Source organism: Stylophora pistillata, chromosome 8 (genome assembly GCF_964205215.1).
Source record: "Stylophora pistillata chromosome 8, jaStyPist1.2, whole genome shotgun sequence".
In the NCBI taxonomy this organism is placed as follows: Eukaryota; Metazoa; Cnidaria; class Anthozoa; order Scleractinia; family Pocilloporidae; genus Stylophora; species Stylophora pistillata.
Window position 1 is genome coordinate 16,613,388 of NC_142526.1, and position 23,974 is coordinate 16,637,361.

Sequence of the window (23,974 nt, forward strand, 5' to 3'; positions counted from 1 at the left end):
GTTGTGCCGATTGTTACTGTATGTGTAAGCAGGTCATCACAAGTTGCTCGTAGAGCAAAAGATGCCTTGGTTTGTGTGCGTTGTAGTGAGTTGTTATTATTGTTAAATGTTGGGTTAGGTATATCTATGAAACCGTATCTTGAGTGCCATCCATGTGGGACGGGAAGACAGAAAAGTGTCTGCCCATGCTCAAAAAACTTTACGCATGTGTAATTGGATAAAGTAATGTTTGCACATTAGAGCAAATTATAAACAGAGGAGAACTGTACTACCAAGATCCAGAAGAACCTTGATCAGACTACGAAACGCGTGTAAAGTAGTTGAAAAGAAGAATGAGATTTTTAAGGCTGTCGTGGAATATAAAAAAGTGGTATACGAGTGGGAAGTTTCAGACATAGAATATGGTCGATAGACAGCATTATATCCTCGACAATCCTAAAGTAGCCATTGTGGAGATAGAAAGCATCTTAGATATCATTTTGCACGCGGATAAAGATTCTTTGAGAACAGAAGGAGAGAGAACGGCAGTGGAAAGAACAGAAGGAGAAAGATTGGGAAAACAGTCCGTAGTATGTACCGCGTGAACCGTATTGAAATGTTTCCTCCAGCGAAAACGCATGAAGATTTAGTACACGATTGGGATTTGAACGTGTATGCATATAAAGAGCATTTAAAACAATTTGAACAGCAAAGTGAAAATAAGGGGGAGAATTAGGATGGAAATTGATGATAATTCACCGGAAGAATTTTATTTAACATTACTGAGTAACCATGCCAGTAAAAAGTATTATCTGGAAAATTCAAATCGTTCGTGGAAAAGTTGTTTGGATCGAACCATTCGTTGAAAAGGGACTTGGCAAGTGGGATTATTGAGTCTTAGTGTACCCACTCGAAAAATAGGAGAATCAGATGATGAGTTAAAAAAGTATTTGGATACACTTCAAGATACCGACATGTTATTATCTACGAGTTGTGTTACCCTTTCACCTACTCAAAGACAAACTCAAGTCAAACATTCGGTCACCTACTGACGTATGAAATTTTATTGGTTGGATACACCGTTTGACGTGTTAGAAGCACTTTTTAAAGAAGAATATCTTCATTTTATTTATGATTGTCCGGCCCATTTATGAATGTGTTTTAGCAATGGTGAAAAAGCTCAATTTGAAACACTCTTCAACTGTCAGAGAGGTACCATCCAAGTAGATACGATCAATATCGATCGCAATCAAATGACAGATTTTACAATTCAGCAAGAAGTGTATTTTGAATTAGCTAAAGGATTGTGCGAAGTCGCCGGATGGATGCGAAAAACACAGGTACTGACCACAGGAATAAGCGGGCAATCAATAGTCAACAATAACGTCACGTGGCCTGGACCTAATTTGGACGCATGAAAAATTGGAACCAAGTGGACCTTTGATAGAAGTTACGACACCGTAAATTTGTTAGATGAAACCTACGAGATACCGTTTGTAGATCGAAATAGTCCCGTCACGCATCGATTTTTAATGAGCAATGTGGCATGGACGTTTTTATATGTAAATCAGCCTACGCACCTCGTGGCTTCCAAGAGCCACGCCTACAGAAGTCTGTATGTGTATTCGTCACTGATTGATCCCATTCTCATGGGAGATCAAACCGTGGATTTGTTGCGTCAGGTACCGTTGGAAGAAGTCGAGAAAGGCACGTATTACTTTCAACCAAGTCAAATTCAGTATATCGAATTATGGAACAATCAATTTCAAGTCGTGGAAATGCAACACGGTGAAACTCTGACAAACGAATTAGCAGATATTTCAAAAGAAGGCGTGAGTATATTGCCTTTGGATTTTAAAAAGGTCAAGTAGTAAGAGTCCCGTAGCGTCAATCAAATTAGTAGATATTTCAAAAGAAGTATATACGCATTTTAGTAGAGTCACGTTTGAATAACAATGTAATTCAGTCTATTCAAATTTTGGGATTTCTTTTGTCATTTCAAAAACAATACTTACGAACTCTATTCAAACAACTCGGATTACAAATTCAACCGATGCTGCAGTTTCGCAGTCGTTATTGAGAAATGGAGTGGACAGGAGATATTGCGAGAAACTATGCTGAACTGTATATATTTATCTTGGAATGGATGGGTTATTCAACTGAACCCGAAGTTCAGTCCTTTTTAGCTCAATTGAGGTTGCTAGCAGATCTCACACGGGTTCTATACAGACATATGGGACGTCTGTTGTGGGAAGTAAGATACCAGAGGAGGTTGGTAAGATGTACCAGGTTCCCCAGAGGATAAAGCTGTGTATATACTTGATGTGATAAGTAGTTTAGGGCGCCTTACTGGCATAAACCGCGTGGTCTAGGTCCAAGTGGTTCAGCCGAGTGCTTAATTTATTCATATTAGGGTTAGAATTAGGTTTCGGGTTAGGTTTCGGGTTAGGTTTCATTCATATTAGCGTTAGGGTTAGGTTTCGGGTAACCACATTAACATCTTTGGGGAATCAGGCTAAAAATATCTCAAAGAAGCCCAAATTTGGTGCGTAGATAGTTTGCATGCTTGCCTATTAAGTGATTTTAACCAGCGTCCATTCCCTCTAATTTTAGAAATCTGACGCAAAGCAAAAAAACCTGGTACAGGTATACAACCTACACAAGGCTTCACACGAAACTCAACCTTGAAACTAGGGCTAGATCGCAAAACTGCTAAAACCTTTATTCTTGGGAGTTGAGAGCTGAAATTTTCAGAGGATATTTATGGCATACTTTCTTTCACGTGCACCAAGTTTCAAGTCATTTCAATTGATATTTTGGATTTTTTAGCCTTTTTCATCAAATTTACATATTTTGAGAAAAGTGAGGGTTAGGGCTTAAGGGCTTTTTGCGTTTTTTTAAGCACCATTTCATTGAATGTAGACATGTTATACATCGTTGGAAAGGTCGTATTGAGAACTACAACTTGATTTATTCAAAAGTATTGAAATTACTGCGCATGCGCTGGAGACCGTAAAAGCTCGAAAAAAGGGGTGGTTTGATTCTTTTTTTGCAGGGCTAAAACACCTTAAAAATCAAACGAAATTGACACGAAATGATATACACATGATTGTCCATTTCCTTAATATTGGTTCGTTGTAATTGGCATAGAAAACGGTCAATTGGAGATTTTTTACGAATTTTCCCTTAACACGGGTCTCATATGTACGCTATGTGGACCTATGTTTTTATTTTCAAAAATTCCTAAAAAAAACGCGTTTTATCGGTTTTTCGTTAAACCTACACCAAAATAATAACAATTGAACGTACTTTTAATTAAAATTAAAAAAAGGATTGATTTTTCTAACCCTTTTCGTCTCCTTTTACACGCCATAAATCTTAAGCGTTTCTATCCATTCACCTAATACTTACACATACAATGGAACAGTTTCCGTACTTAATGCCTGCTAAGTTTGAAGGCCGGAACAAGGAGGGTTTTTGAGTAACAGTAGATTTAATGAGTGCCTGTCCATTTCACGATTACGTCATTTTTGCCAAACTCCTGACGTTTGAAAAATTCTAAATAATTTACAATTTATTCATTTTACCTCATTTGACCAGCATAAAATAGAACATAAGAGGACGTTTTGTACCATGTTAAATTCTATTTAAAATTTAAAATTAAATATTTGCTGTGATTGACAGAAGTCAACCCTAATTGCCAGGTAGCAATCAACATAATTTGCATAAATTAAGAACACGATAAGAAAGACAAAGGACTCATCTGTTATGCCTGTAGGTTTTAAGTTGTTTAACAATAAGGTTATTGAGTCCTTAAGTGTGACGTCACGTTACCATGGCGCTAAAAAATGCAGTTCTAAACAAAATATCTTATGCGAGCGCTTTGGACACGCTTCCTTTGTTTTGAATGTCTAAAGCTTTAATTATCCAGTGTAATCCCACAAAAGACAGTAAAAAAAAAAAACAGGAAAGGTTAAGGGGTCATCCAAGGGATCAACTTTTGTTTAAGAAGTGTAAAGGACGCGGGTCAAACGGGCAAAATGGTTTACTGTTTTGCTCCTACATGTGGCCATTCGTCGGAGGGCAACACTTGCAAGTTCTTCGCTTTTCCAAGCGCTACAAAGCAGAACGACGAGCACAAGAGATGGATTCGACTCATAAGGTATGAACTGATATTCAAAAAGAATTCCTTAATCGGTGAGAATTTGATGAATTACGTGATTTTAAGTGAGATTTACGGACTCTATTCAGGTGAAGAGTTGACATCAGGACATGAGGGAGAATCATCGAATACTGAATTATAGAAGCTTCAGCTAGTTGTCTTTTTAACGGTCGCTTTGTATTTTCCGTAGCCAAAACCTTAAATCTGAGTGCTTCATCGTGTTTTTGGAGTTTAGATACATTTAAAACCAATGTAGATCTGCTATGTAACGTGCTTGATCGATTCACAAAATGTTTCGCGTCGCTTCACGATTTTGCCTTCGCTGGTTGTGGAACGGCTATGTTGTTGACAACAGAATCACTAAATCGGGTGTTTTGTTATTAACAGAAGAGAAGATCGAGAGCCCAGCAAGTACTCAAGAGTATGTAGCTGCCATTTTAGGAATGGTCAGAAAGCCAATGGTCCTGAAGTGTTTGAATGCAATAAGCATAAGTTATTTACTGAACAAAGGGGTCCACTGCCGAAGAAAATAAAGAATACTGAATCAAAGGTAGAGTCTCTTTCACAGATGATAGAATTTCCCCGAAAAAATGAACAGCCATTAGTAGCTGACACAGAAGAAAACCTGCAAACAACACAGGAGATCATCCTGGAAGCAGAGCTTGACTTTGATAACAGGGAGCTAAAGGAACTTAACCAAACTGTCCAGTATAAGAGGAACAAGTACACTGTGTCTGCGCTTGAGGGAGATGTAATACGAATGGAGACAGGTCTTCCAACCAAAGAAGTCTTTAATATTGTTGTAAAGCATTCTCTTAGATTTAAAGATAGCATGAACTATTTTGCTGGATGGAAGGTAGAATCCATCAATTTTGAGGATCAAATTTTTATCACTTTAATGAAAGTACGACAGAACTACACACAGCTTCACCTAGCCCAATTGTTTCATTGTAGTGTGGCCACAATTTCTAACATTGGTATAACATTCACTCATGTTTTGCATGAAATTTTGTTTGATGACCTAATGACGTCGATTCCATCCCGGGAAAAAAACAAGATCTCTGCACCCTCCTCTTTCAGGCAATTTGAATCCTGTCGGATTGTTGTAGACTGCACAGATATTGAGGTTGCTGCACAGGGATTGATGAGTCAGCAAAATGCGACCTATTCATCATACAGAGGAATGAATTCCTTTAAGGTAATAGTTGGTGTTGCACCAAATGGAGTCATTACTTATGTCAGTCGGCTGTATCCAGGTTCTATTTCAGACAAGGCCATTGTGCAACAGTCTGGACTCCTTAATCACTTGACAGCTGGAGATATGATTCTGGCAGACAAGGGTTTCCTTATCCAGGATGTTGTACCACATGGTGTCTGTGTCAATATCCCACCTTTTCTGAATAATGGAACTTTCACAGAGAGTGAGGTCAAGAAAACAAAAGCCATAGCTAAAGCACGGATTCATGTCGAAAGAGCCAATGCTAGGCTGAAAGACTTCAAAATTTTAGGCTTCATTCCTTCGTATTTGCGCTGCTATGCTGACATTTTGTTTCAGTTATGTGCAGCACTTGTAAATTTGCAATTTCCTCTCATCAAAGAGGGATGTGAAGATATGGTTTTTGAGTAGTTTTATGCTTGAAGACTACATTGGACAGTTTTTTAATAATTATTGTTATTCAAATAGAAATAAAATAATTTGTAGACTGAGGCTTACTTAGAAGAAAATACAGCTAGAGGGGTGGGAGGGGAGTTCTAATATAACAGTAAAGGGATGATTTTACCTCCTAGGGATTACAATATTTATCATCTAGTACAGCCTGGGTGTACATAGGGTGTCAAATTAGATCACTGCGAGAATTCTTTTATCATGTTTAGGAGAACAGAAGTTAAAAGAAGTTTTGACATATGTTTTACAATGGATGTCTTTTTGGGGATAAAAATAAAAGCAAGTACTGCCCACAGTTACCCTTAAGGGGTCTTTCTGAACATTTCCCATGAGCATCCCATCACTTTTATATGGGAGTTTCCCTTCCCCCCAGGAAAACAACATTAAATGATGTACCATTTTTCCATGTCTTTTAAATAATACCATGTTATCCTTGTGTTTATTAATAAAAATGCAAATATATGTATAGCCTGTTACCACAACTCCCTCACACCAAACTAGTAGTGGTAGGTCAATTTGAGGACTGAAAACCGACGAGTATCATTATTTTTTAAAACAAATCGTTCATTAACAAGCCTTTTTTTATTTCACTACTAAAGAAAATCACGCCCTCGTGTTCATTTGGGCAACAAAAACAGTCTAAAACTTAATCTTGACATTTGGCATTCAAAGGATAAAGGAAGAGAGCTAGACCATAATTAGCAAATTACAATTCTCCTTCCACTATTCTAGGGAATATATTATCAAAATAGAATTGGGTCAAGACAGGAATGTTTGCCACCCATTTTTCATCTCTTTCTATTTTTACAATAGCTATATCCTTTGTGGTCCATACCACAAAATAACAAAACCTCCTACGTGAGAAGTACATTTCTCCCTGGACCTGGTGCCAGTAAACATGGTCTTTTTTCAAGGCATAGCCCTGTCCACTTCTACATTTTTCAAGGCAAAATGTTGCTGACTCCACTGCCTCTGCTACTGTTAGGTTCCGTTCCGTGTACGGACACTTCACCTCGAGAACAGTTCCTTCATCAATGATACCATCTGGAGATGCACCAAGAATTCCAGATGAATGAAACCAGATTCCAGTTCCTTTCACTGCCAACCCTGTTTTCAGGGTGAATGCTTTGACGCCTTCCTCTTCATTATTTACTCCCCATTGCACTGCCTTTACCCTTGATAGGTCGTACTCCCCGAGAAGATGTTTAATAAGTGAAGGAGTGATCCTCTTTGCCTTTAGGACAGAGCCGAAGTTACTGGCTGTAAGGCGACCCCTTCTCGCCAAAAACCAGGCCGGGTTGTCTCGCTGGCCAGCAGTTAATTCGCTAACCCTTAAAATGTCTGTTTCTTGTAATCTGGAAAGGCGAACCAAACAGTCCAGCTGCTGCTGACACCCAGTGGCTTGAAGAAACTCGTCAGAGAAAATAATTTCTTCTATGGTTGGAAAAGGAAGCTGGTTAGCAATAGGTGGCTCAGGGCTGATTAGCCAGCAGAGCCCCGTAAACTGCCTTTATTCCTTCAGGTCTTTGTACAACGCGCAACGGTCAGCTTGTGTAGGCTTTCTCGACAGAGCAGAATACCTTTTAGGCGGGGGGAACATTTCTGTGACCGCTTGAGTTGAAAGCGATGTATTTGACTTTCGTTTCCGCCACCGGCATTCGACGTCGGTTCGGCTCAGTTTGTGAATACCGTGAATAAAGAGGGCTGCTGCGTGACTGCATTTAAACACACCTCTTGGACATTCACACTCGGTTGATTTTATTTCATGTTCTTCATCCAAATAAATCTGCAAGATGTCAAGATTAATGGCATTTAGTTCGGCAAATAGAAACGGTTTTTTCGGCAAGATGCTACTAGTAAAAGATCGATGATGCAAAGAATAACAACTCACCGTCACTTTATAAACCTTTTGTTTCATGCTTGCGTGTACTTCTCCTCGTAAAACACCCTGCTGGTAAGTAAATGCTTCAATGTGATCTGACTTAAAGTGGTTTTCCCCCTTTTTTATACTTTTCTTTTCTTCTGAGAAGAAAGAAAAAAGCAAAGCGATGGATAATGTCGCCATTTTGAATCGAATGGGCGCTTGTTTGGAACTGAGATTTTTAGCACCATGGAAACGTGATGTCACCGCTTAAGGACTCTATTGAGTTACAGTAGAATGAACGAGTGCCTGTCCATGTCACAATTATGATATTTATGCCTAACTCATAGACCTTTGAAAATTTATAAAAAACTTAAAAATCATTCACTTGACCTAGTTTTGCCAGCATTAAATAGAACACAAAATGTCTTAAACCAGGTGAAATTCTATGAAATAGATTTCAATTAATTTTTTGCCTTGATTCACAGAAGTCAACCCTAATTGACAGATGTCAATCATCACTTTCATAATTTCGGAATACAAAGAAAAGGCGAAAGACTGTTCTGTCATTACTGTTAGTTTCAAAGTGTTTGAATGAAAAACCACGTGTCCACACTTTGTCAAGCTTGAAGCTTTCTCTCACTTTCTGTCCAGTGTTAAGTGTTTATTGTGTGTTGCAGACCTACACTACGTCACTCCACGTCTACTAAGTAATGGTATGTGTAGCAATCCATCTAAGTGCAAGGAAATCATTTTCCGCAAGAAAGGTTGTACAATAGAGTTTCCGATGGTGTCTGGAATACCACAGACAAAAGAGCTTACTATTTTAGGGGTAACATTTCAGGAAGACAGTAGGTTCATAACACATATTCGGGAAAAACTAATCAAAGCAAACAAGTGCCTGTTCATTTTAAGATCTTTAAGGAAAGAAGGGTACAATCAGGTCGAAATAGACCATCTGTTTCTAAATCTGGTTCTACCAAATATATTATACGGGCTGTCCGTATTTGGCGCTGTAAATTCCGAATTAACAACAATCCAATGTTTCTTAGATCGATGTTATAAGCGCAAGTATACATCCGACCACATTAATGTTTATGAATTGTTAGTTCAACAGGACACACGTATCTTCAAGAATGTTTTTAATAATACAATACACCCTTTAAGAGCTATAATGCCAAAAAAGAAATCAACCAAGTACAATCTGAGGAAAGAGACAAGTCACCATCCTAAAATAAACACTGATAGGTTCAAAAACACGTTTGTTAATCGCTTAATTTTTAAACATAATCTAGTCTTATAATTTTTATCTTGATTTTCTCTGTAATTTATATATATACCTTCTTTTAATGTTGTTACATAGGATATGTGATTATTTATCTTATGACTTAATAAAGATTCAATTCAATTCAATTCAATTACTATGTGCAATAAATCAATATTGGGGGTTAGAGCAATGCGTGGAATAAAGAAAAGGGCAAAAGCTATAAAATAGCCAGAAAGGATATGACAGCTTTTTAGGGATGTCTCTGTTGTCAGGGCTCTTCGAGTAGCCCTGACCGCGCAGGGTTTGGGGCGAGGGGGCAGGAATGCAAACAAGTATATGAAATGGGTCAAGCTGGTATACCTTACGTCCAGCGTAAATCACAGAAGTTGTTGTATTGCTATGGTAAAGCCGACTGGGATCACTTAAGATCGCTGTTATCTCATATTCCATGGCATTGCGCCTTCTTCGACAGCGATATTAATCATAATTGGGCTTGCTGGAAAGACTTGTTATTTACAGCAGTGGATGAGTGCATTCCCAAACGCAAGAATAAAAAGAGATCCAGTGCCCCCTGGATTACACAGGAACTTATCGTTTTGTGCAAAAAGAAGAAATTATTGTATAATAGAGCTCGCAGAAAAAACAATTCAACTATTTGGGAAAAATATCGGCAACTCAACAATTCTGTTAAGAGACTTTGTAACACAGCTAGATGGTCTTATATAGAGAAACTTGCACTTGATCTTCAGGAAAATGAAAACCCGAAACCTTTCTGGAATTTTGTTAAGTCCAAGAGAAGAGGCACTAATAATCTCATCTCTATAAGCGTCGATGGATGTGTTCTGACTGACGACTTCAGTATTGCTCAGAGTATGAACTCATACTTCTCTTCGGTGTTTACTACCGAAGATTATGCAAATTTTCCCACTCAAGACTGCACTGTTGACAAGAAACTTGCGAAAATTGATTGTTCTGTCAATGAGGTCAAACGCCATCTTCTGAAACTCAAGCCCAATAAGTCTCCTGGGCCTGACCATATCGCGCCGTGCATTTTTAAGTCGTGTGCTTCGGAATTAGCACCTTCGTTGACGTATATGATAAACAAATCGTTGTCTCTTGGCCTTTTGCCTGAGGAATGGAAACATGCCGACATTACACCTCTACATAAGAAGGGTTCCAAATCTTCGAGAGAAAATTACCGCCCAATTTCCCTTACTTCAATTGCTTGTAAGATCTGTGAAAAAATTGTTTTTGATAGGATGATTAAGTTCTGGCGCGAAATCGACTTTATCAATAGCAACCAATTTGGCTTTTTACGAGGAAGATCTACTACAACTCAAATGTTATCAACGTTTAATGACTGGGCGAAATCCCGTAATTCATCCACTCCTACCGATGTTGTTTTTCTGGATCTTGCCAAAGCCTTTGACAGCGTTCCTCATGAGCGACTGCTTTTAAAATTGAAATGTAGCGGCATCGACGAATGTTTACTCAACTGGCTGAGACATTTTTTGGTGGGGCGCAAACAACGTGTAGTCGTTAGGGGATCTTATTCTGATTGGTCGTGCGTTACCTCCGGAACTCCACAGGGAACCATTCTCGGGCCCCTATTGTTTTTATTGTATATTAATGTCATATCTGAATTCCTATCATCTACAGTGAAACTATATGCAGACGACACGAAGATCTACAGAGAGATAATTGACCCTATAAAAGATAGTCAGCTTCTTCAGGATGATCTTAATAATCTTAGCGCATGGGCTCGTAAGTGGCAGCTACGTTTCAACGCAGACAAATGCGAATCTATGCGAATTACGCATTTACGCGATAAGTCGGTAACTAATTATTTCTTAGAAAAGCCCCTGAAAGATGTGACTAATTTTAAAGATCTCGGTGTCACACTAACTAGAGATCTTTCATGGGGCCATCACATAAGTATCACTGTCAATAAAGCGAACAAAGTTTTAGGTTCCATTAAACGCTCAGTAGGCACCGCTAACACAAATGTTTTTTCTATGCTGTACATGTCTCTGGTACGGCCAATCTTGGAATATGCGGTACCTGTTTGGTGTCCTTACCTTGTTAAGGACATCCATACCCTTGAAAATGTACAGCGAAGAGCCTCAAGACTCGCTTTAAATCAACGCAAAGGAGAAATGTCCTATGAAGACCGATGCAAACTGCTAAAATGGCCCACTCTCTCTGACCGTAGAACTTACTTATCTTTAGTCGAATGTTATAAGATAGTTTTTGGTTTTTATCATTTAAATTTTGAAGACTTCTTTGATATTGCCACGATTCGGTCTACGAGAGCAAATCATCAATACAAACTCTATATTAAACCAGCTAGACTTAATTGTTACAAAAATTCTTTTTTTATTAGGATTGTCAAATTATGGAATGAGTTACCGGGTGATATAGTGGAAGCTGACAGCTTTCAGCATTTTAAATCTAAACTTAAATCGTACTTAAATATTTGATTGTAATGATTTTGATTTATATTTTGTCTTTTCTTTTAAGGGAGTTTTTACACAGGGATAACCTCTTAACTTCCTTTTCTAGAAGTATTTTCTTTTTAGTTTTATTTGTATATAATAGTTATCATCTGCTTCTGGAATAAATAAAGTATGTATGTATGTATGTATGTATGTAAGCTAAAGTATAATGTGCTCTGACATTAGCGTGGAAAAGTTTTTAATGGGCTTTCTCCTGGCAGAGAAGGTCTTTTTAGGAAACTGGCTGTGTGGGATTGGGTCCGAGTGAGGTTAAATATACAAAAGCAGTATCGCCTTGCCTTGCCTGTTCAGAGGATACCTTTTCTGTTGGGGTTGGGGAAGAAAAGGGGTTAGGATACGGGTTATGGTGGAGTGCCCTCATCTTATCAAGCTAAGAGAGGTTGAAAACTATATTCAGGGACAGGTGGACTTGTGAAAGCTCATGTGATAGTGAGTGAGGGAACTGGTAAGTCAGTAAGCCCTGTTCGTCAGAAAATACGGTTTCCGCGGTACATAACCTCCTATTCATGTTTGAATGATGATCGATGCTTGTTTTATGCTTTGATGTTGTTGGAGGACCCTGGTTATTAGAACTTGAGGACCTATTCATGTTTGATGATGATGATTGATGCTTGTTTTATAATGTGATGTCGAAGGAGGACCCTTGTTACTAGAACTTGAGGACCTCCTATTTATGTTTGAAGATGATTGATGCTTGTTTTATGCTGTGATATTGAAGGAGGACCCTTGTTACTAAGACTCGAGGACCTCCTCTTCATGTTTGATGATGATTGATGCTTGTTTTATGCTGTGATGTTGAAGGAGGACCCTTGTTACTAGAGCTTGAGGAACTCCTATTCATGTTTGATAATGAATGATGCTTGTTTTATGCTGTGATGTTGTCCGAGGACCTTTGTTACTAGAACTTGACAACCTCCTATTCATGTTTGATGATGATTGATGCTTGTTTTATGCTGTGATGTTGGAGGACCCTTGTTACTAGAACTTGAGGAACTCCTAGTCATGTTTGATAATGATTGATGCTTGTTTTATACTGTGATGTTGTCGGAGGACCATTGTTATTAGAGGAACTGTTCACGTTTAAATGCTAACCACCTCCCGGTTCGCTCAATGGATAGAGTGCTGGACTGTTGTGCGGAGGTCAAGGGTTCAGTCCCCGGCCAGACCAACACTCAAGGTCTTAAAATAATTAGAAGAATATGCTACCTTTCTGTAACATCAAGAAATAGCTAGACATTCTAGTCTTCTCGGATAGGGACAAATAAATGGACGTCCCGTCTCCTACAGGGTTAGGGGTAGGAGACATTAAATTCCCACGCATGAGATTACTGTGTGATGGATGTCCTCCCCTGGGGTGGGAGGGGTGGGAGTGGCGGGTTAGGATTGATTGTAAGGCGCTGTTGATCTGTCATTGTAAATAGCACTCTATAAGTGATAAATTGTATTGTATTGTATTGTATTGTATTGTATTGTATTGTAATGATGATTGATGCTTTCTTCATACTTCGATGTTGTTCATGGAATTCCTTTGTTGAACATGGGCAACTTTCTTCAACCGTTTAGCTTTTTTACTTCCTAGGATTCTCATGTTATTGCTAATGTCAAGTGTTTCTTCAATCTTCAATTAGAAATGGCTCAAGCAAGGAAAAGCGAAGAGGAGCTGGCCGACCTCATCAAGCTGATGAGGGAGACATCTCTTGACTATCATGGAGTGCAGGAGGCTTTGGCAATACTTGAAGGAGTGCCTTTCAAGCCCCCCGAGGCCTATTATCCCAATGAAATGGGCCAGACCCTTGCAAGGGAAATAAAATTCTTCTGCTATTTCGTGGCTGATTGCCAAATGTGCAATTTAGACCACATCAAAAATGTATGTCGCAGGATGCTGTCTTACACACAGTATCTTTATGAGAGCATCGTTGCAAAGTGCTTTCCTCTCAACAACAACCTGGAGGGCAAACATGTTGCAAGATAGAGCATTAAGATCACGAGAGATGTGTGTCATTCCGTTGATATGTTGTGGAGGGACCAGAATATGCTGTACAGCACTGTAGAAAGGAGGAGGAGAGAGATGAACACGGAGGGGGACGTTAGCCAGGATACCGAGACTGACCCTGACTATTCTCCCAAGGTTAGTTGGCGTAACCTTTTGCTAGCTTCATTGCCAACTCTTTGGTATTCAACTCGAAACATGAAACCTAAACCACCTTTCTCACTTATTAACTTCCTTGGGCGAGGGACACATCCGAGGACAATGAAGTCACCTTGGGGGAAGTATTTCAAAGCACCGATGGCGAGAGTGAGAGTGGAGAGGAGGTGGGGGTGGGAGGGGAAAAGAAGGTGCAACCTGCAAGCAAGATCAAAAGCCCTGCAAAAAATTAACGCCAGAAGAAGCCATGCCTCGTTCCTGGATGCAAGGGCTTTGCAGGATAGAATCTAAACAGGCACCTACAAAAGCTAAAACCTAGTATTAAGTGTAATGTCCTAACACTAATCCTTTGCCTCAGTATATGTGCATAGCCAAGTCATACTCAACATGTGCAAGTTCGATTTGTTCATTACTGCTCCTTGTGTAAGGTTCACCTTTCGAAGGGCAAGATATCGAGCAAAGACGAGGAGCGTCTCTTCGTCCTAGCCACTGCTGGTAGAGTAAAATATGGTGCAATCCATAAATATGGAGGCAAGGCCAGTACCTCAAAAACAAAGAGGAGGGGGTGGTGCCCTGTCCAACGCTGCACGTGTGTCGGGGCCTTCCTCCCCCAACATTTGCGCCAAGTCCACCACTTGGACAATAAAGGTATGTCTAAACCCTTCTCCGTGTTTTGTAGCATATAAAGTGTAACCAGGGTCTTTGAACATGGTGCTGTCACATTTCTAGACCTGCCATCCAAGAAACCCCTTGTTTATCATTGAAACTATTCTTCTAACTTCAAAGGGCAGACATATAGATCGTACTTAAAAATGGCCCGTTACTATCAGGGGAGTGATGAGTGGCAACCAAACCCATCCACACCCTCTCCCAAGAAGACCAGCCCTATCACCAAACCCAGCAAGAGGCCATTGGAGGTGCTATCCCTCACCGACGACTCCGATTCAGAACCAAAACTGAAGAGGAGAAAAATTGAAAAGGGAGACGAGTCTTCTCAGTACTCCAGGAAAGCGGTGCCACCTTCACCCCCTCACGCCACAACACCATCTGTGGCGCGCACCAAAACACCATCTGTGGCGCCTGCATCAGGCGCAAAGGTGGACTCCGAGGAGTCTGACTCTGCATATGAGCAGGAGGTAGATGAAAACGAGGAGGCATACTTCACACATCTTGCACCACAGATGCCCCGCCACAGATGGTTGGTGGCGTTCTACACCTACCTTATCACACCTGCGGCAGGCTTCCATTGTGATAGCAACCGGTAAGAATAAGGTCATGTCTTTACAGTTCCACTCGTAGCAATTCCATGATTTTGATCTTAAAAATGAAGTAAAAACTCGCTCTTTCGTCTCCCTTTTGTTTCAGTCTGCAGCATGTAGTGGAGGTGAAGATCTTGGAACAACTGCAGCCATCTGGCAGGAATGTTCAGGTACTCAGCAAGGACGATGGCTGCAAGGTTTGGTTAGATTGGGTTTTGTCCAATCTAACCAAACGGGCAGCTGGAATCCTTAAGAATTACTTGAACTCGCTGCAGATGTTTCTTGAGCTTCTGCTCAATAGGGAAAAGAAAGCAGACCTGCCCGACATGCCAGAGAGTGAAAGAAAGAGCCTAGATGAGGTGCGCAACAGCCTAACAGGATGGCGGCGAACGATAACCAAAGAGACCTCGGCTGCAAGATACACAAAAAACTTGCAGGAAACGGAGAAGTACGTTCATTTCGACACTATTTGCCCTAATGTCATAAGCCTCTGGCTATTACATGCTACCCTGGATATAATTGTCCTTTATTGTTATAACTCTTATAATAACAGTTTGCTCACCACCAAGGAAGTGAACGATATCATGACTTCGGAAACAGCCCAGGAAGGTATACACGCCTTGGAAGTTGCACAAAATGCCACCAACAGCCATTTCATAAGTGCAGCCCAATATGCAGGCGCACGTCACTACATCCTCGTTCAGCTGACAAGGAGCGTCGGCACGTCCTGGCGCTTTGAAACCGCCACCATAGGACAGTTCAAAGCGGCCAAGTGAGATAAGAAGGAAGGGTGTAAAGTTATGTTGGTTGTTTCACACAAGCGGGAGGTCGATGGACCAGCGCCCATCCCCCTAGACTTCAACATGGTGCACCAGCTTGAGATAATCATAACAAAACTTAGGCCACTAGTGTCGAAGGATGGATCGGACTCTGGGAAAATCTTTCTGAAGACCGATGGCGCACCTTTTCAATGGCCGTCAACCGCCAGATCACTGCCTTTGTATCCAAAACAGGTGTATGTGCTGACCGGGCAATAAGCGCCACTGATTTCCAAAAGTGCTTAGTCACAAAAACGAGACAGCAGAAGCGGGTGGGCAGGTTAGTAAATGAGGATATCCTAACAGGCATCATGTGCCACAGTGAAAAAACAGGGCAGACCTGGTAGGTAACAGGAATACATCCATCTTTATGCAGCTCTGTGTACACTTTTTTCTCACAGGCATAATGACATTCATACAATGTGTTTTACTTTTATCCCATGTCCAACTCTAGGTACCTCAAAGACGATCTTACTGAGCTTGCGGCAAAGGCGTCTCAGCAGATCAAGGTCCATACAGTGCCATCCACGCCGACCAAGACCAAGGCTGCACCCTCGGAGAGCAACCCTGTGGAACCTTCCTCTAACTGGTCTACCCATTCTCTGACTGCAGAGGAGCAGGCAGCCTTTTCCTTCGTCTTTGAAGACGACATCCGAGAGCGAAAAGCTCCCCGGAGGAAACGTGTGGTCTCTATGATGGGGAAGGATGAGGTCCTGGGGAAGGATGAGGTCCTGGGGAAGATTGTGTTTTCGGAAAAGAAGGTTAAGCGGGTGCTCGACAGGGTGCAGTACTTGGTCCAGTCTCAGAACCCTGCCGGCCTCAAAAGCCTCCCGGAAGAAGATCCCGCAGCAAGGACCAAGAGCTATGTCCTGTCCCACCAGTTGGAAGAAGAAGACACAGGTGAAATGTCTGTGGCGTTGCATTACTCGTCGGCGTCTGGTGGACAGGCATGGACGGACGAGGAGACAGTCCTCATAACAGAGGCAATTGCTCACTTGGACAAGGTCCCCACGAACTCAAAGATAAGATCTATTTTCTGCTCCAGCATCTAACTGGTGCAGATTCTTCGAAATAATACCTTCGACCATGTGAGGAACAAGGTTCACAGCCTATTCAAGAAACACCATTAGTCGCGACTGTGGCTGGGTACCTTGGAAAAAAATTAGAAAAAAAAAAAAGAAAACGACAAAAAGACACAAAAAGACAAAAAGACACAAAAAGACAAAAAAAGTCCGTGTGGTCACTGTTGTATCCCGTTGTCTGATTCTGAGTGATTCGTCAGGGATCAAGTGCAAGCTGGGGTAACCAACCCCCGGGGAGTGCCCCACATCTCTCAGTCTCACGACAACAGATGCATCACATCACACAGCACCTGTTGTGTTTTGTTTTTTTTTCATTACGTCGTTACGTTTTGTTTTTTTTTCGTTGCGTTTTTAACTCCGCCATTGCCAGTCCCAAGCCCGGATGAGAAAGGAGGAGGGTTGGGCCTTGGTCCTTCATCCCAAGCCTTTGAAAAACACTTGAGCAACGGAATAAAGTGTTATTTAAGTTCTGACAGAGTATTGTTCTTTGTTGTTGGAAGGAATAATGGACTTCAAATTTTTTTTATCAAACAACATTATATATCGTTAGAAAGGTCTTGATGAGAGGAACATTTTGGTGTATTTAAAACCCTACAATGCGCAGGCCTTGGACTATGCCTACGACTAGGACTATGATTGTGACTATCACTATGACAAAGACAATAGCTATGACTATGAAACGTTCCACACCATTGCTTGATCATGGTAACTGTTCTAACTCCCCAACCTGTCATGCTCTTGACTTGCAATTTATGAGAGCAATACATAAGGTATAGAACTAGTCACATACCAAATATGAATTTCTTTCTTCAAGAGACAATGGACTTACGTTTGTTTGAAGATTGACTTGCAAAACATGAAGAATGGGCTAAGGAGTGAAAGTGAGAAAAACTCGTCTTAAGGCTTGGAGACCACTAAAAAAGCGCTACAAGTTCCTGTTGGGGATCATTGAGCCTATAGCAGGAGGCTCAGGGAAATTTAAAATTTTGATCAAAATGGCCATGCTACCCCTTGGCCAAAAAAATCCAAGATGGTGGACATCAAATGGGATGCCCTCATGGGAACTGCTCTAATTCCTTAACCTGTCATGCTCTTGACTTGCAATTTAAGAGAGTACTACATGAGGTATAGAACTAGTCACATACCAAATATGAATACATTTCTTCAAGAGACAATGGAGTTACGTTAGTTTGAAGATTGACCAGCTAAACATGAAAAATGGGCTAAGGGGTAAAAGTGAGAAAAACTCAGTCTTAAGGTTTGGAGACCACTCAAAAAGCGCAAGAAGTTCCTATTGGGGATCATGGAGCCTATAGCAAGAGTTTCAAACAAATTTAAAATTTTTACCAAAATGGCCATGCTACCCCTTGGCAAAAAATTCAAGATGGCCGACATAAAAAAAGGATGCCCCCATGAAAACTACCATAACTCTTGAACCTGACATGCTATTCATTTGCCTCTTCTGTGAGCTATAAACTTGGCATGCAACTAGTTCAGTGTGAAGTCTAACCATAGTCATAGCCATAGTCACAACCACAGTATGGTCCTAGTCATTATCAAAGTCATAGCCACGACCAAAACTATGACTATGACTATGTCTAATTATGACTAGGACTATGACTGTCTATGACTAGGACTATGATTATGACTAGGACTATGTCTATGACTAGGACTATGATTATGACTATGGCCTAACTCTTAGTCATAGTCATATTTATAGTCATAGTCATATTTATAGTCATAGTATCAATCAGTCATAATCATAGCCGGAGTCACAGTCATAGTTTTGGTCATAGCTATGACTTTGATAATGACTATGACCATACTATGGTTATGACTATGACTATGTCTGACCATGACTAGGACTAGGACTATGATTATGACTATGACTAGGGCCTTACTCTTGGTCATAGTCATATCTATCGTCCTAGTGTCAGTCATAGTCATAGTGTTAGCCATAGTCACAACCATAGTAAGGTCATAGTCATTATCAAAGTCATAGCCATGACCAAAACTATGACTATGACTATCTGACTATGACTATGACTATAGTGTTAAGGTTTGAAGGTTTTTAAGGTTTTTTTCAGCACCATTTCATTCAATCTAGACATGTTATACATCGTTGGAAAGGTCGTGTCAAGAACTACAACTTGACGTATTCAACAGTACTGAAATCATTAATGCGCATGTGCTGGAGACCGAAAAAGCTCAAAAATGGGGTGTTTTGACTCTTTTTGCAGGGCTAAAAAAAACCATCAAAACTGCACGAAATTGACACAAAATGATAATGACATGCTTGTCCATTTCCTTAACAATAGTTTGTTGTAATTGGCGTAGAGATTGCTCTATTTCAGATTTTTTTACGAATTTTCTGGTAACAAGGGTCTCCCATGTACGCTTTGCGGACCTACTATTATTATCTTTAAAAATTCTTTAAAAAATCACATTTTATCGGTTTTTCGTTAAAAATACACCGATGTGATCACAATTTAACGTACTTTTAATTGGAATTTAAAAAAAGATTGATTTTTCCAACCCTTTTCGTCCTCTTTTCCACACCATAAATCTTATGCGTTATAATCAATTCACTTGATACTTACACATACAATATAACAATTCCTGTAGTAACAGCTTGCCAAATTTGAAGGCTGGGACAATGAGGGTTATTGGGTTACAGTAGATTGCATGAGTGCCTGTCCATTTCACAATTATGATATTTTCCCCTTACTCAGACCTTTAAAAATTTAAAAATCATTGTAATGACCTCATTTTACCAGCATTAAATGGAGCATAGACTGACGTTTTGTACCATGTGAAATTATAAAAATTTTAAAATTGAATTTTCGCTTTGATTGACAGAAGTCAACCCTGATTGACAGATGTCAATCAACATCATTTTCATAACTTAGGAATATCACAAAAAAGACAAAGGATTGGTCTGTCCTGCCTGTAAGTTTTAAGCTCTTTAAAAAATGAGGGTTATCGAGTTACAGTAGATTGAATGCATTCCTGTCCATCTCACAATTACGATATTTTCGCCTAACTCGTAGACATTTGAAAAATTCTAAAAATTTTAAAAATCATTGGCGTGACCTAATTTTACCAGCATCAATTAGACCATAGAATGACGTTTTGTACCATGTGAAATTCTATGAACAATCTTAAAATTAAATTTTCGCTTTGATTCACAGAGGTCAACCCGAATTGACAGATGTCAATCAAAATCACCTTTATAGTTTAGGAATATGACAAGAAAGGCAACGCACTGTTCTGTCATGCCTGTAGGTTTCAAGTTGTTTGAATGAAAAACCACATGTTCACACTTTGCCAAATTTGAAGCAAAATGGCCATGCTACCCCTTGGCCAAAAAATCTAAGATAGCGGACACCAAAAGGGGTGCTCTCATGGGAACTGCTATAACTACCGAATCTCTCACGCTCTCAACTTGCAATTTTGTGAGATATAGACATAGCATGGAACTAGTTTGCTGTGAAGTTTGAAGTAATTAGATGCAGAATCAAGAGAGTTATGGTGGTTGGAAGATTGACAGGTCAAACGTGTAAGATGGGTTAGGGGTGCAAGTGAGAATAACTGGTCTTAAGGCTTCAGAACCACTTTTAAAGCGCTAGAGACTCGTTTTGGAGATCAACGAACCCATAGCAGGAGTTTGAGGGAAATTTTAAATTTTCACCAAAATGGCCATACTACCTTCTTGGCCAAAAAATTAAAGATGGCGGACATCAAATGGGGTGCTCTCGTGGGAACTGCTGTAACTCCCCAACCTGTCATGCTCTTGACTTGCAATTTATGAGAGTAATACATAAGGTATAGAACTAGTCACACACCAAATATGAATTTATTTCTTCAAGAGACAATGGACTTACAGTTGTTTGAAGATTGCCTGTCCATCTCACAAATATGATATTTTCGCCTAACTCATAGACCTTTTAAAATTTCTAAAAAAATGTAAAAATCATTAACTTGACCTAATCTTACCAGCATTAAATAGACTATAAAATGACGTTATGTACCATGTGAAATTCTGAGAAGTTTTAAAATTAAATTTTCACCTAGATTGAAAGAAGTCAACCCTAATTGACAGATGTCAATCAACCTCACTTGCATAATTTAGGAATATGATAAGAAAGGCAAAAGACTGTTCTGTCATGCCTGTAAGTTTCAAGTTGTTTGAATGAAAAACCACGTGTCCACACTGCAAAGTTATGAGCATTTGAAATTTTGTTGAAAATGGCGGATGGAAGTCTTACAACCCACGCTTCTATCACTTCTAACATGTGTCCGATGGCGCACCCTACCCAAAAGGGCACAATCGGCCAGCAGATTACCGCCTTTGTCATCAAAACCGGTGTCCGTGCCGACCGGCCGCTCAGCATCACGGATTTTAGGAAGTGGTTTGTGACGAAAATGAAAGAACAGAAGTGGCATGCTGATAGACGAGGATCTGCCACAGCGACAAGACCGCACATACTTGGTAAGTACCATAGGAATACTTCCATTTATTAGTAGGTTTGTGAACATGTCCTTCTCCCAAGCACAATGACATTCAAACAGTGTTTCTCTTTCATCCCGTGTCCAACTCTAGGTACCTCAGGGATGATCTCACAAAACAGCAGCTGAAGCATCGCAGCAGATCCAGCTGCATACCACATCGACGCAAAAGAACACCAAGGCCGCACCTCCGCGAAGCTTGCCTGCCATTTCCTCCCCTGCATGTTCCATGCATTCTCTGACCCCAAAGAAGCTCGCTGCCGTTTCTGTAGTCTTTCAAGACGACATCCGGAAAAGGTCATCTCCCTCGAAGAAACGCGTGGTGAATCTAATGGGGAGCAATGAGGTCCTCCGCAAGATAGTGCACTACGGGGAGAAGGTAAAGTGGGTGGTGGACTGCGTGTGGTACTTGATCCAGAGTCACCAGCCTGTCGGCCTAACCAACCTCCCCGAGGAAGACCCAGGAACAACTGTCTACTTCCTCCCTTTTCTCTTCCTCCTCGAGCAGAAAGCCCTGGACAAACGAGGAGACGGAGCTTATAACGACACTTGCACTTGCTTGAAAGTTCATCAAAACTTTTATATCTTCCACAATTGCAAATAATATTGAAAGAAAATGCTGTCTACTTTGTCCTTTGCTCTCTGAAAGAATTCCTTATCAAAAGCTATCCTCGTACAAACATACAAATCATGTCTAATGTAGGAAAAGAAACACACCACTGCAAACCTGTAGCCAAAGTTGGCACTGTACTTGATAAAGATAAATGTCTGTACTCTTAAGTGAGTAAAGGTTTGTAAGTGGATCTTTAACTAAATATCGCACATTATGAAAGGTGGTTTCCCCCTCTTTTACTACTTTAATCTCCAATAATCAAAATGGATTTTGTCCATGCTTTATTGCATCCAAGTCGTACACTTTTCTGTCAAGGCTGCAGCCTAGCCAGGGGCCCTTTGGGTGTATTATTAGTCCTGAAGGAAACAGATGTACTCTGCCCCCCTTTGCAGAGTTAGCATAAACCATTGCAGCATGTGGCTCCAGCTGAATCCCTCTTTTCATTGCTGCTGTTTGTATGAATCTTGTTGGGTTTAGTTGCTTAGCTAAACTGTTGAAGGGGTCTCATAGCATATCACATAACACAATCTATTTTTAGTTATAGCAGAAAGCTCTATTGAAAAGACATTAGTTTCAAATTGATGAGTCAAAAAGCCATGCTTGGGAACTTTTCTAACAATAAGGTTACACAACCTGCACAGCATGAGGACGTGAGAAATTTACCATTGAATAGGTTATTGTTTACCACTGAAAACAATTAGTAACAGTTGCAATAACAACACAAACCATACGAAAGGTCTTAAACAAAGAAAGACAACAGACACCAGCTTTGTTTCAGCCTTGTTTTGACTACTGTAAACCCAACATGTCTTGCAGAAATCAGCTTAAAGTGTCGAAGTACGGCTTATGTTATTTCGCATCGGATAAGTCGACGAGCATCGTTCCAACCAAAAATATTGTGAAAGTTGTTCAAGGCGACAATAAAACGAGAGGAAGTGTTGTCAATAAGGTACGAAAAGGAGGAACTTGAAGCAACAATCATTGGAGTTGCAGGTTAGACCAATGACTTTCTTTTTACATTTTGTGTGCCCTGAATTTGCTTTGTAAAAAGCCACGACTAAGGTTCCAAGGGAAATTATAATGAATTATGTTTTATTTTCTATACCTTGCAGATGACCAGACAAAACTAATGCGTCTGAACGCAGAGTTCGTTGCTAGCAACAAGGACCTTTATGCTGTTACAACAGCACCTGAGTCGCTCAACCCAACCAATGCAGCAGAAGTAACTGAGACCGCAAGCGTCGAAAAGGCGAATCAAAAAGTAAGTATGTAAGAATAAATTACTTTTTTGAGCCGTTACCTTTGATTTGTAAAGCAGTTGATAGCACTTGGCCACTTCTTTGCCTTGAGGTTTCAGTACAGTTCCGTTTTTTTTTATGTTTTTTAAAGTTGATTAACAAGGGTGCTAGAGAGTCCAGTTTTAGTCACCCGCATGGAAGTTAAAACATTAGTTCAAAATGGTTTCCGAATATATCACGAGTGAATTTTACAAGATAGTAATTTGCAGGTCTCGGAAGGAAAACACCCCTTTTTAAACTGTAAATCAGCATGACGTGTGTTAATGTTGACTGTCTGCTCAAGTTCCTTTAACAAAACTAACAGATGCAGAACTCTTTTTGGTATAAATATATAAAAATCTGGAATGACTTGCCAAGTGACATAGTTAGCTCTAGCTCTGCTAGTAAGTTTAAAAAAAACTGAAAGAACACATTTTTAAATAATATCAATAATATTGCACCAATATCCATTTATCAATTAACTTGTTTTTTCAATAATTTTTACCTTTACATTTTAGTTTTATTTTTATTGCATATTGCTTTTATTCTGGGGGCTGCCGTCAATGAGAATTTAGTTCCTCTCTGGCTTGACCCTTTTTGCCTTTTTGCATCTCGATGTTATTTCTATTGTTATCTGTCTGTATTATTATTATTATTATTATTATTATTATCTTATTATTTAGGCAAATGAAGTTATTATAAATAAATAAATAAATAAAGATCCTGTATTTGCTTGTTTGTCTCAGACGGTTTATAATCAAGCGGTTCCCACTGAAGACCCATACTCGGAGTTCTTAGCCAGTCAGAAGAAATGAGAGG

At 39.9% G+C, this 23,974-nt stretch overlaps 2 protein-coding genes and 1 pseudogene across 3 annotated transcripts; 2 read left to right on the forward strand and 1 right to left on the reverse strand.

The window, feature by feature from the left end:
• The first annotated feature begins 3,562 nt into the window (after positions 1–3,562).
• Positions 3,563–6,269, forward strand: LOC148725232 (uncharacterized). The gene is made up of 2 exons (XM_088730768.1): positions 3,563–4,141; positions 4,529–6,269. Exons 1-2 carry the CDS (start codon positions 4,020–4,022, stop codon positions 5,766–5,768), a joined length of 1,362 nt encoding a protein of 453 aa, XP_088586894.1. The 5' UTR covers positions 3,563–4,019; the 3' UTR covers positions 5,769–6,269.
• Positions 6,216–8,374, reverse strand: LOC148725233 (uncharacterized; annotated as a pseudogene). The gene is made up of 2 exons (XR_015990815.1): positions 7,699–8,374; positions 6,216–7,593 (listed from the first exon to the last, which is right to left on the reverse strand). The product of XR_015990815.1 is annotated as an uncharacterized LOC148725233 (transcript).
• A 6,373-nt stretch (positions 8,375–14,747) lies between these two features.
• LOC111328274 (uncharacterized) lies at positions 14,748–16,212 on the forward strand. Its single transcript, XM_088730767.1, has 3 exons — positions 14,748–14,858; positions 14,963–15,304; positions 15,410–16,212. The coding sequence occupies exons 1-3, from the start codon at positions 14,779–14,781 to the stop codon at positions 15,630–15,632; spliced, it is 645 nt and encodes a 214-aa protein (XP_088586893.1). The 5' UTR covers positions 14,748–14,778; the 3' UTR covers positions 15,633–16,212.
• Positions 16,213–23,974: the final 7,762 nt, after the last annotated feature.

Excerpts from the sequence above, each read along its gene's own strand:
- LOC148725232 (XM_088730768.1), top strand. The coding sequence starts at position 4,020 with ATGGTTTACTGTTTTGCTCCTACATGTGGCCATTCGTCGGAGGGCAAC. Across the intron at positions 4,142-4,528 it reads AGATGGATTCGACTCATAAG|AAGAGAAGATCGAGAGCCCA; the intron begins GTATGAACTGAT and ends TGTTATTAACAG.
- LOC111328274 (XM_088730767.1), top strand. The coding sequence starts at position 14,779 with ATGCCCCGCCACAGATGGTTGGTGGCGTTCTACACCTACCTTATCACA. Across the intron at positions 14,859-14,962 it reads TTCCATTGTGATAGCAACCG|TCTGCAGCATGTAGTGGAGG; the intron begins GTAAGAATAAGG and ends CTTTTGTTTCAG. Across the intron at positions 15,305-15,409 it reads AACTTGCAGGAAACGGAGAA|TTTGCTCACCACCAAGGAAG; the intron begins GTACGTTCATTT and ends TTATAATAACAG.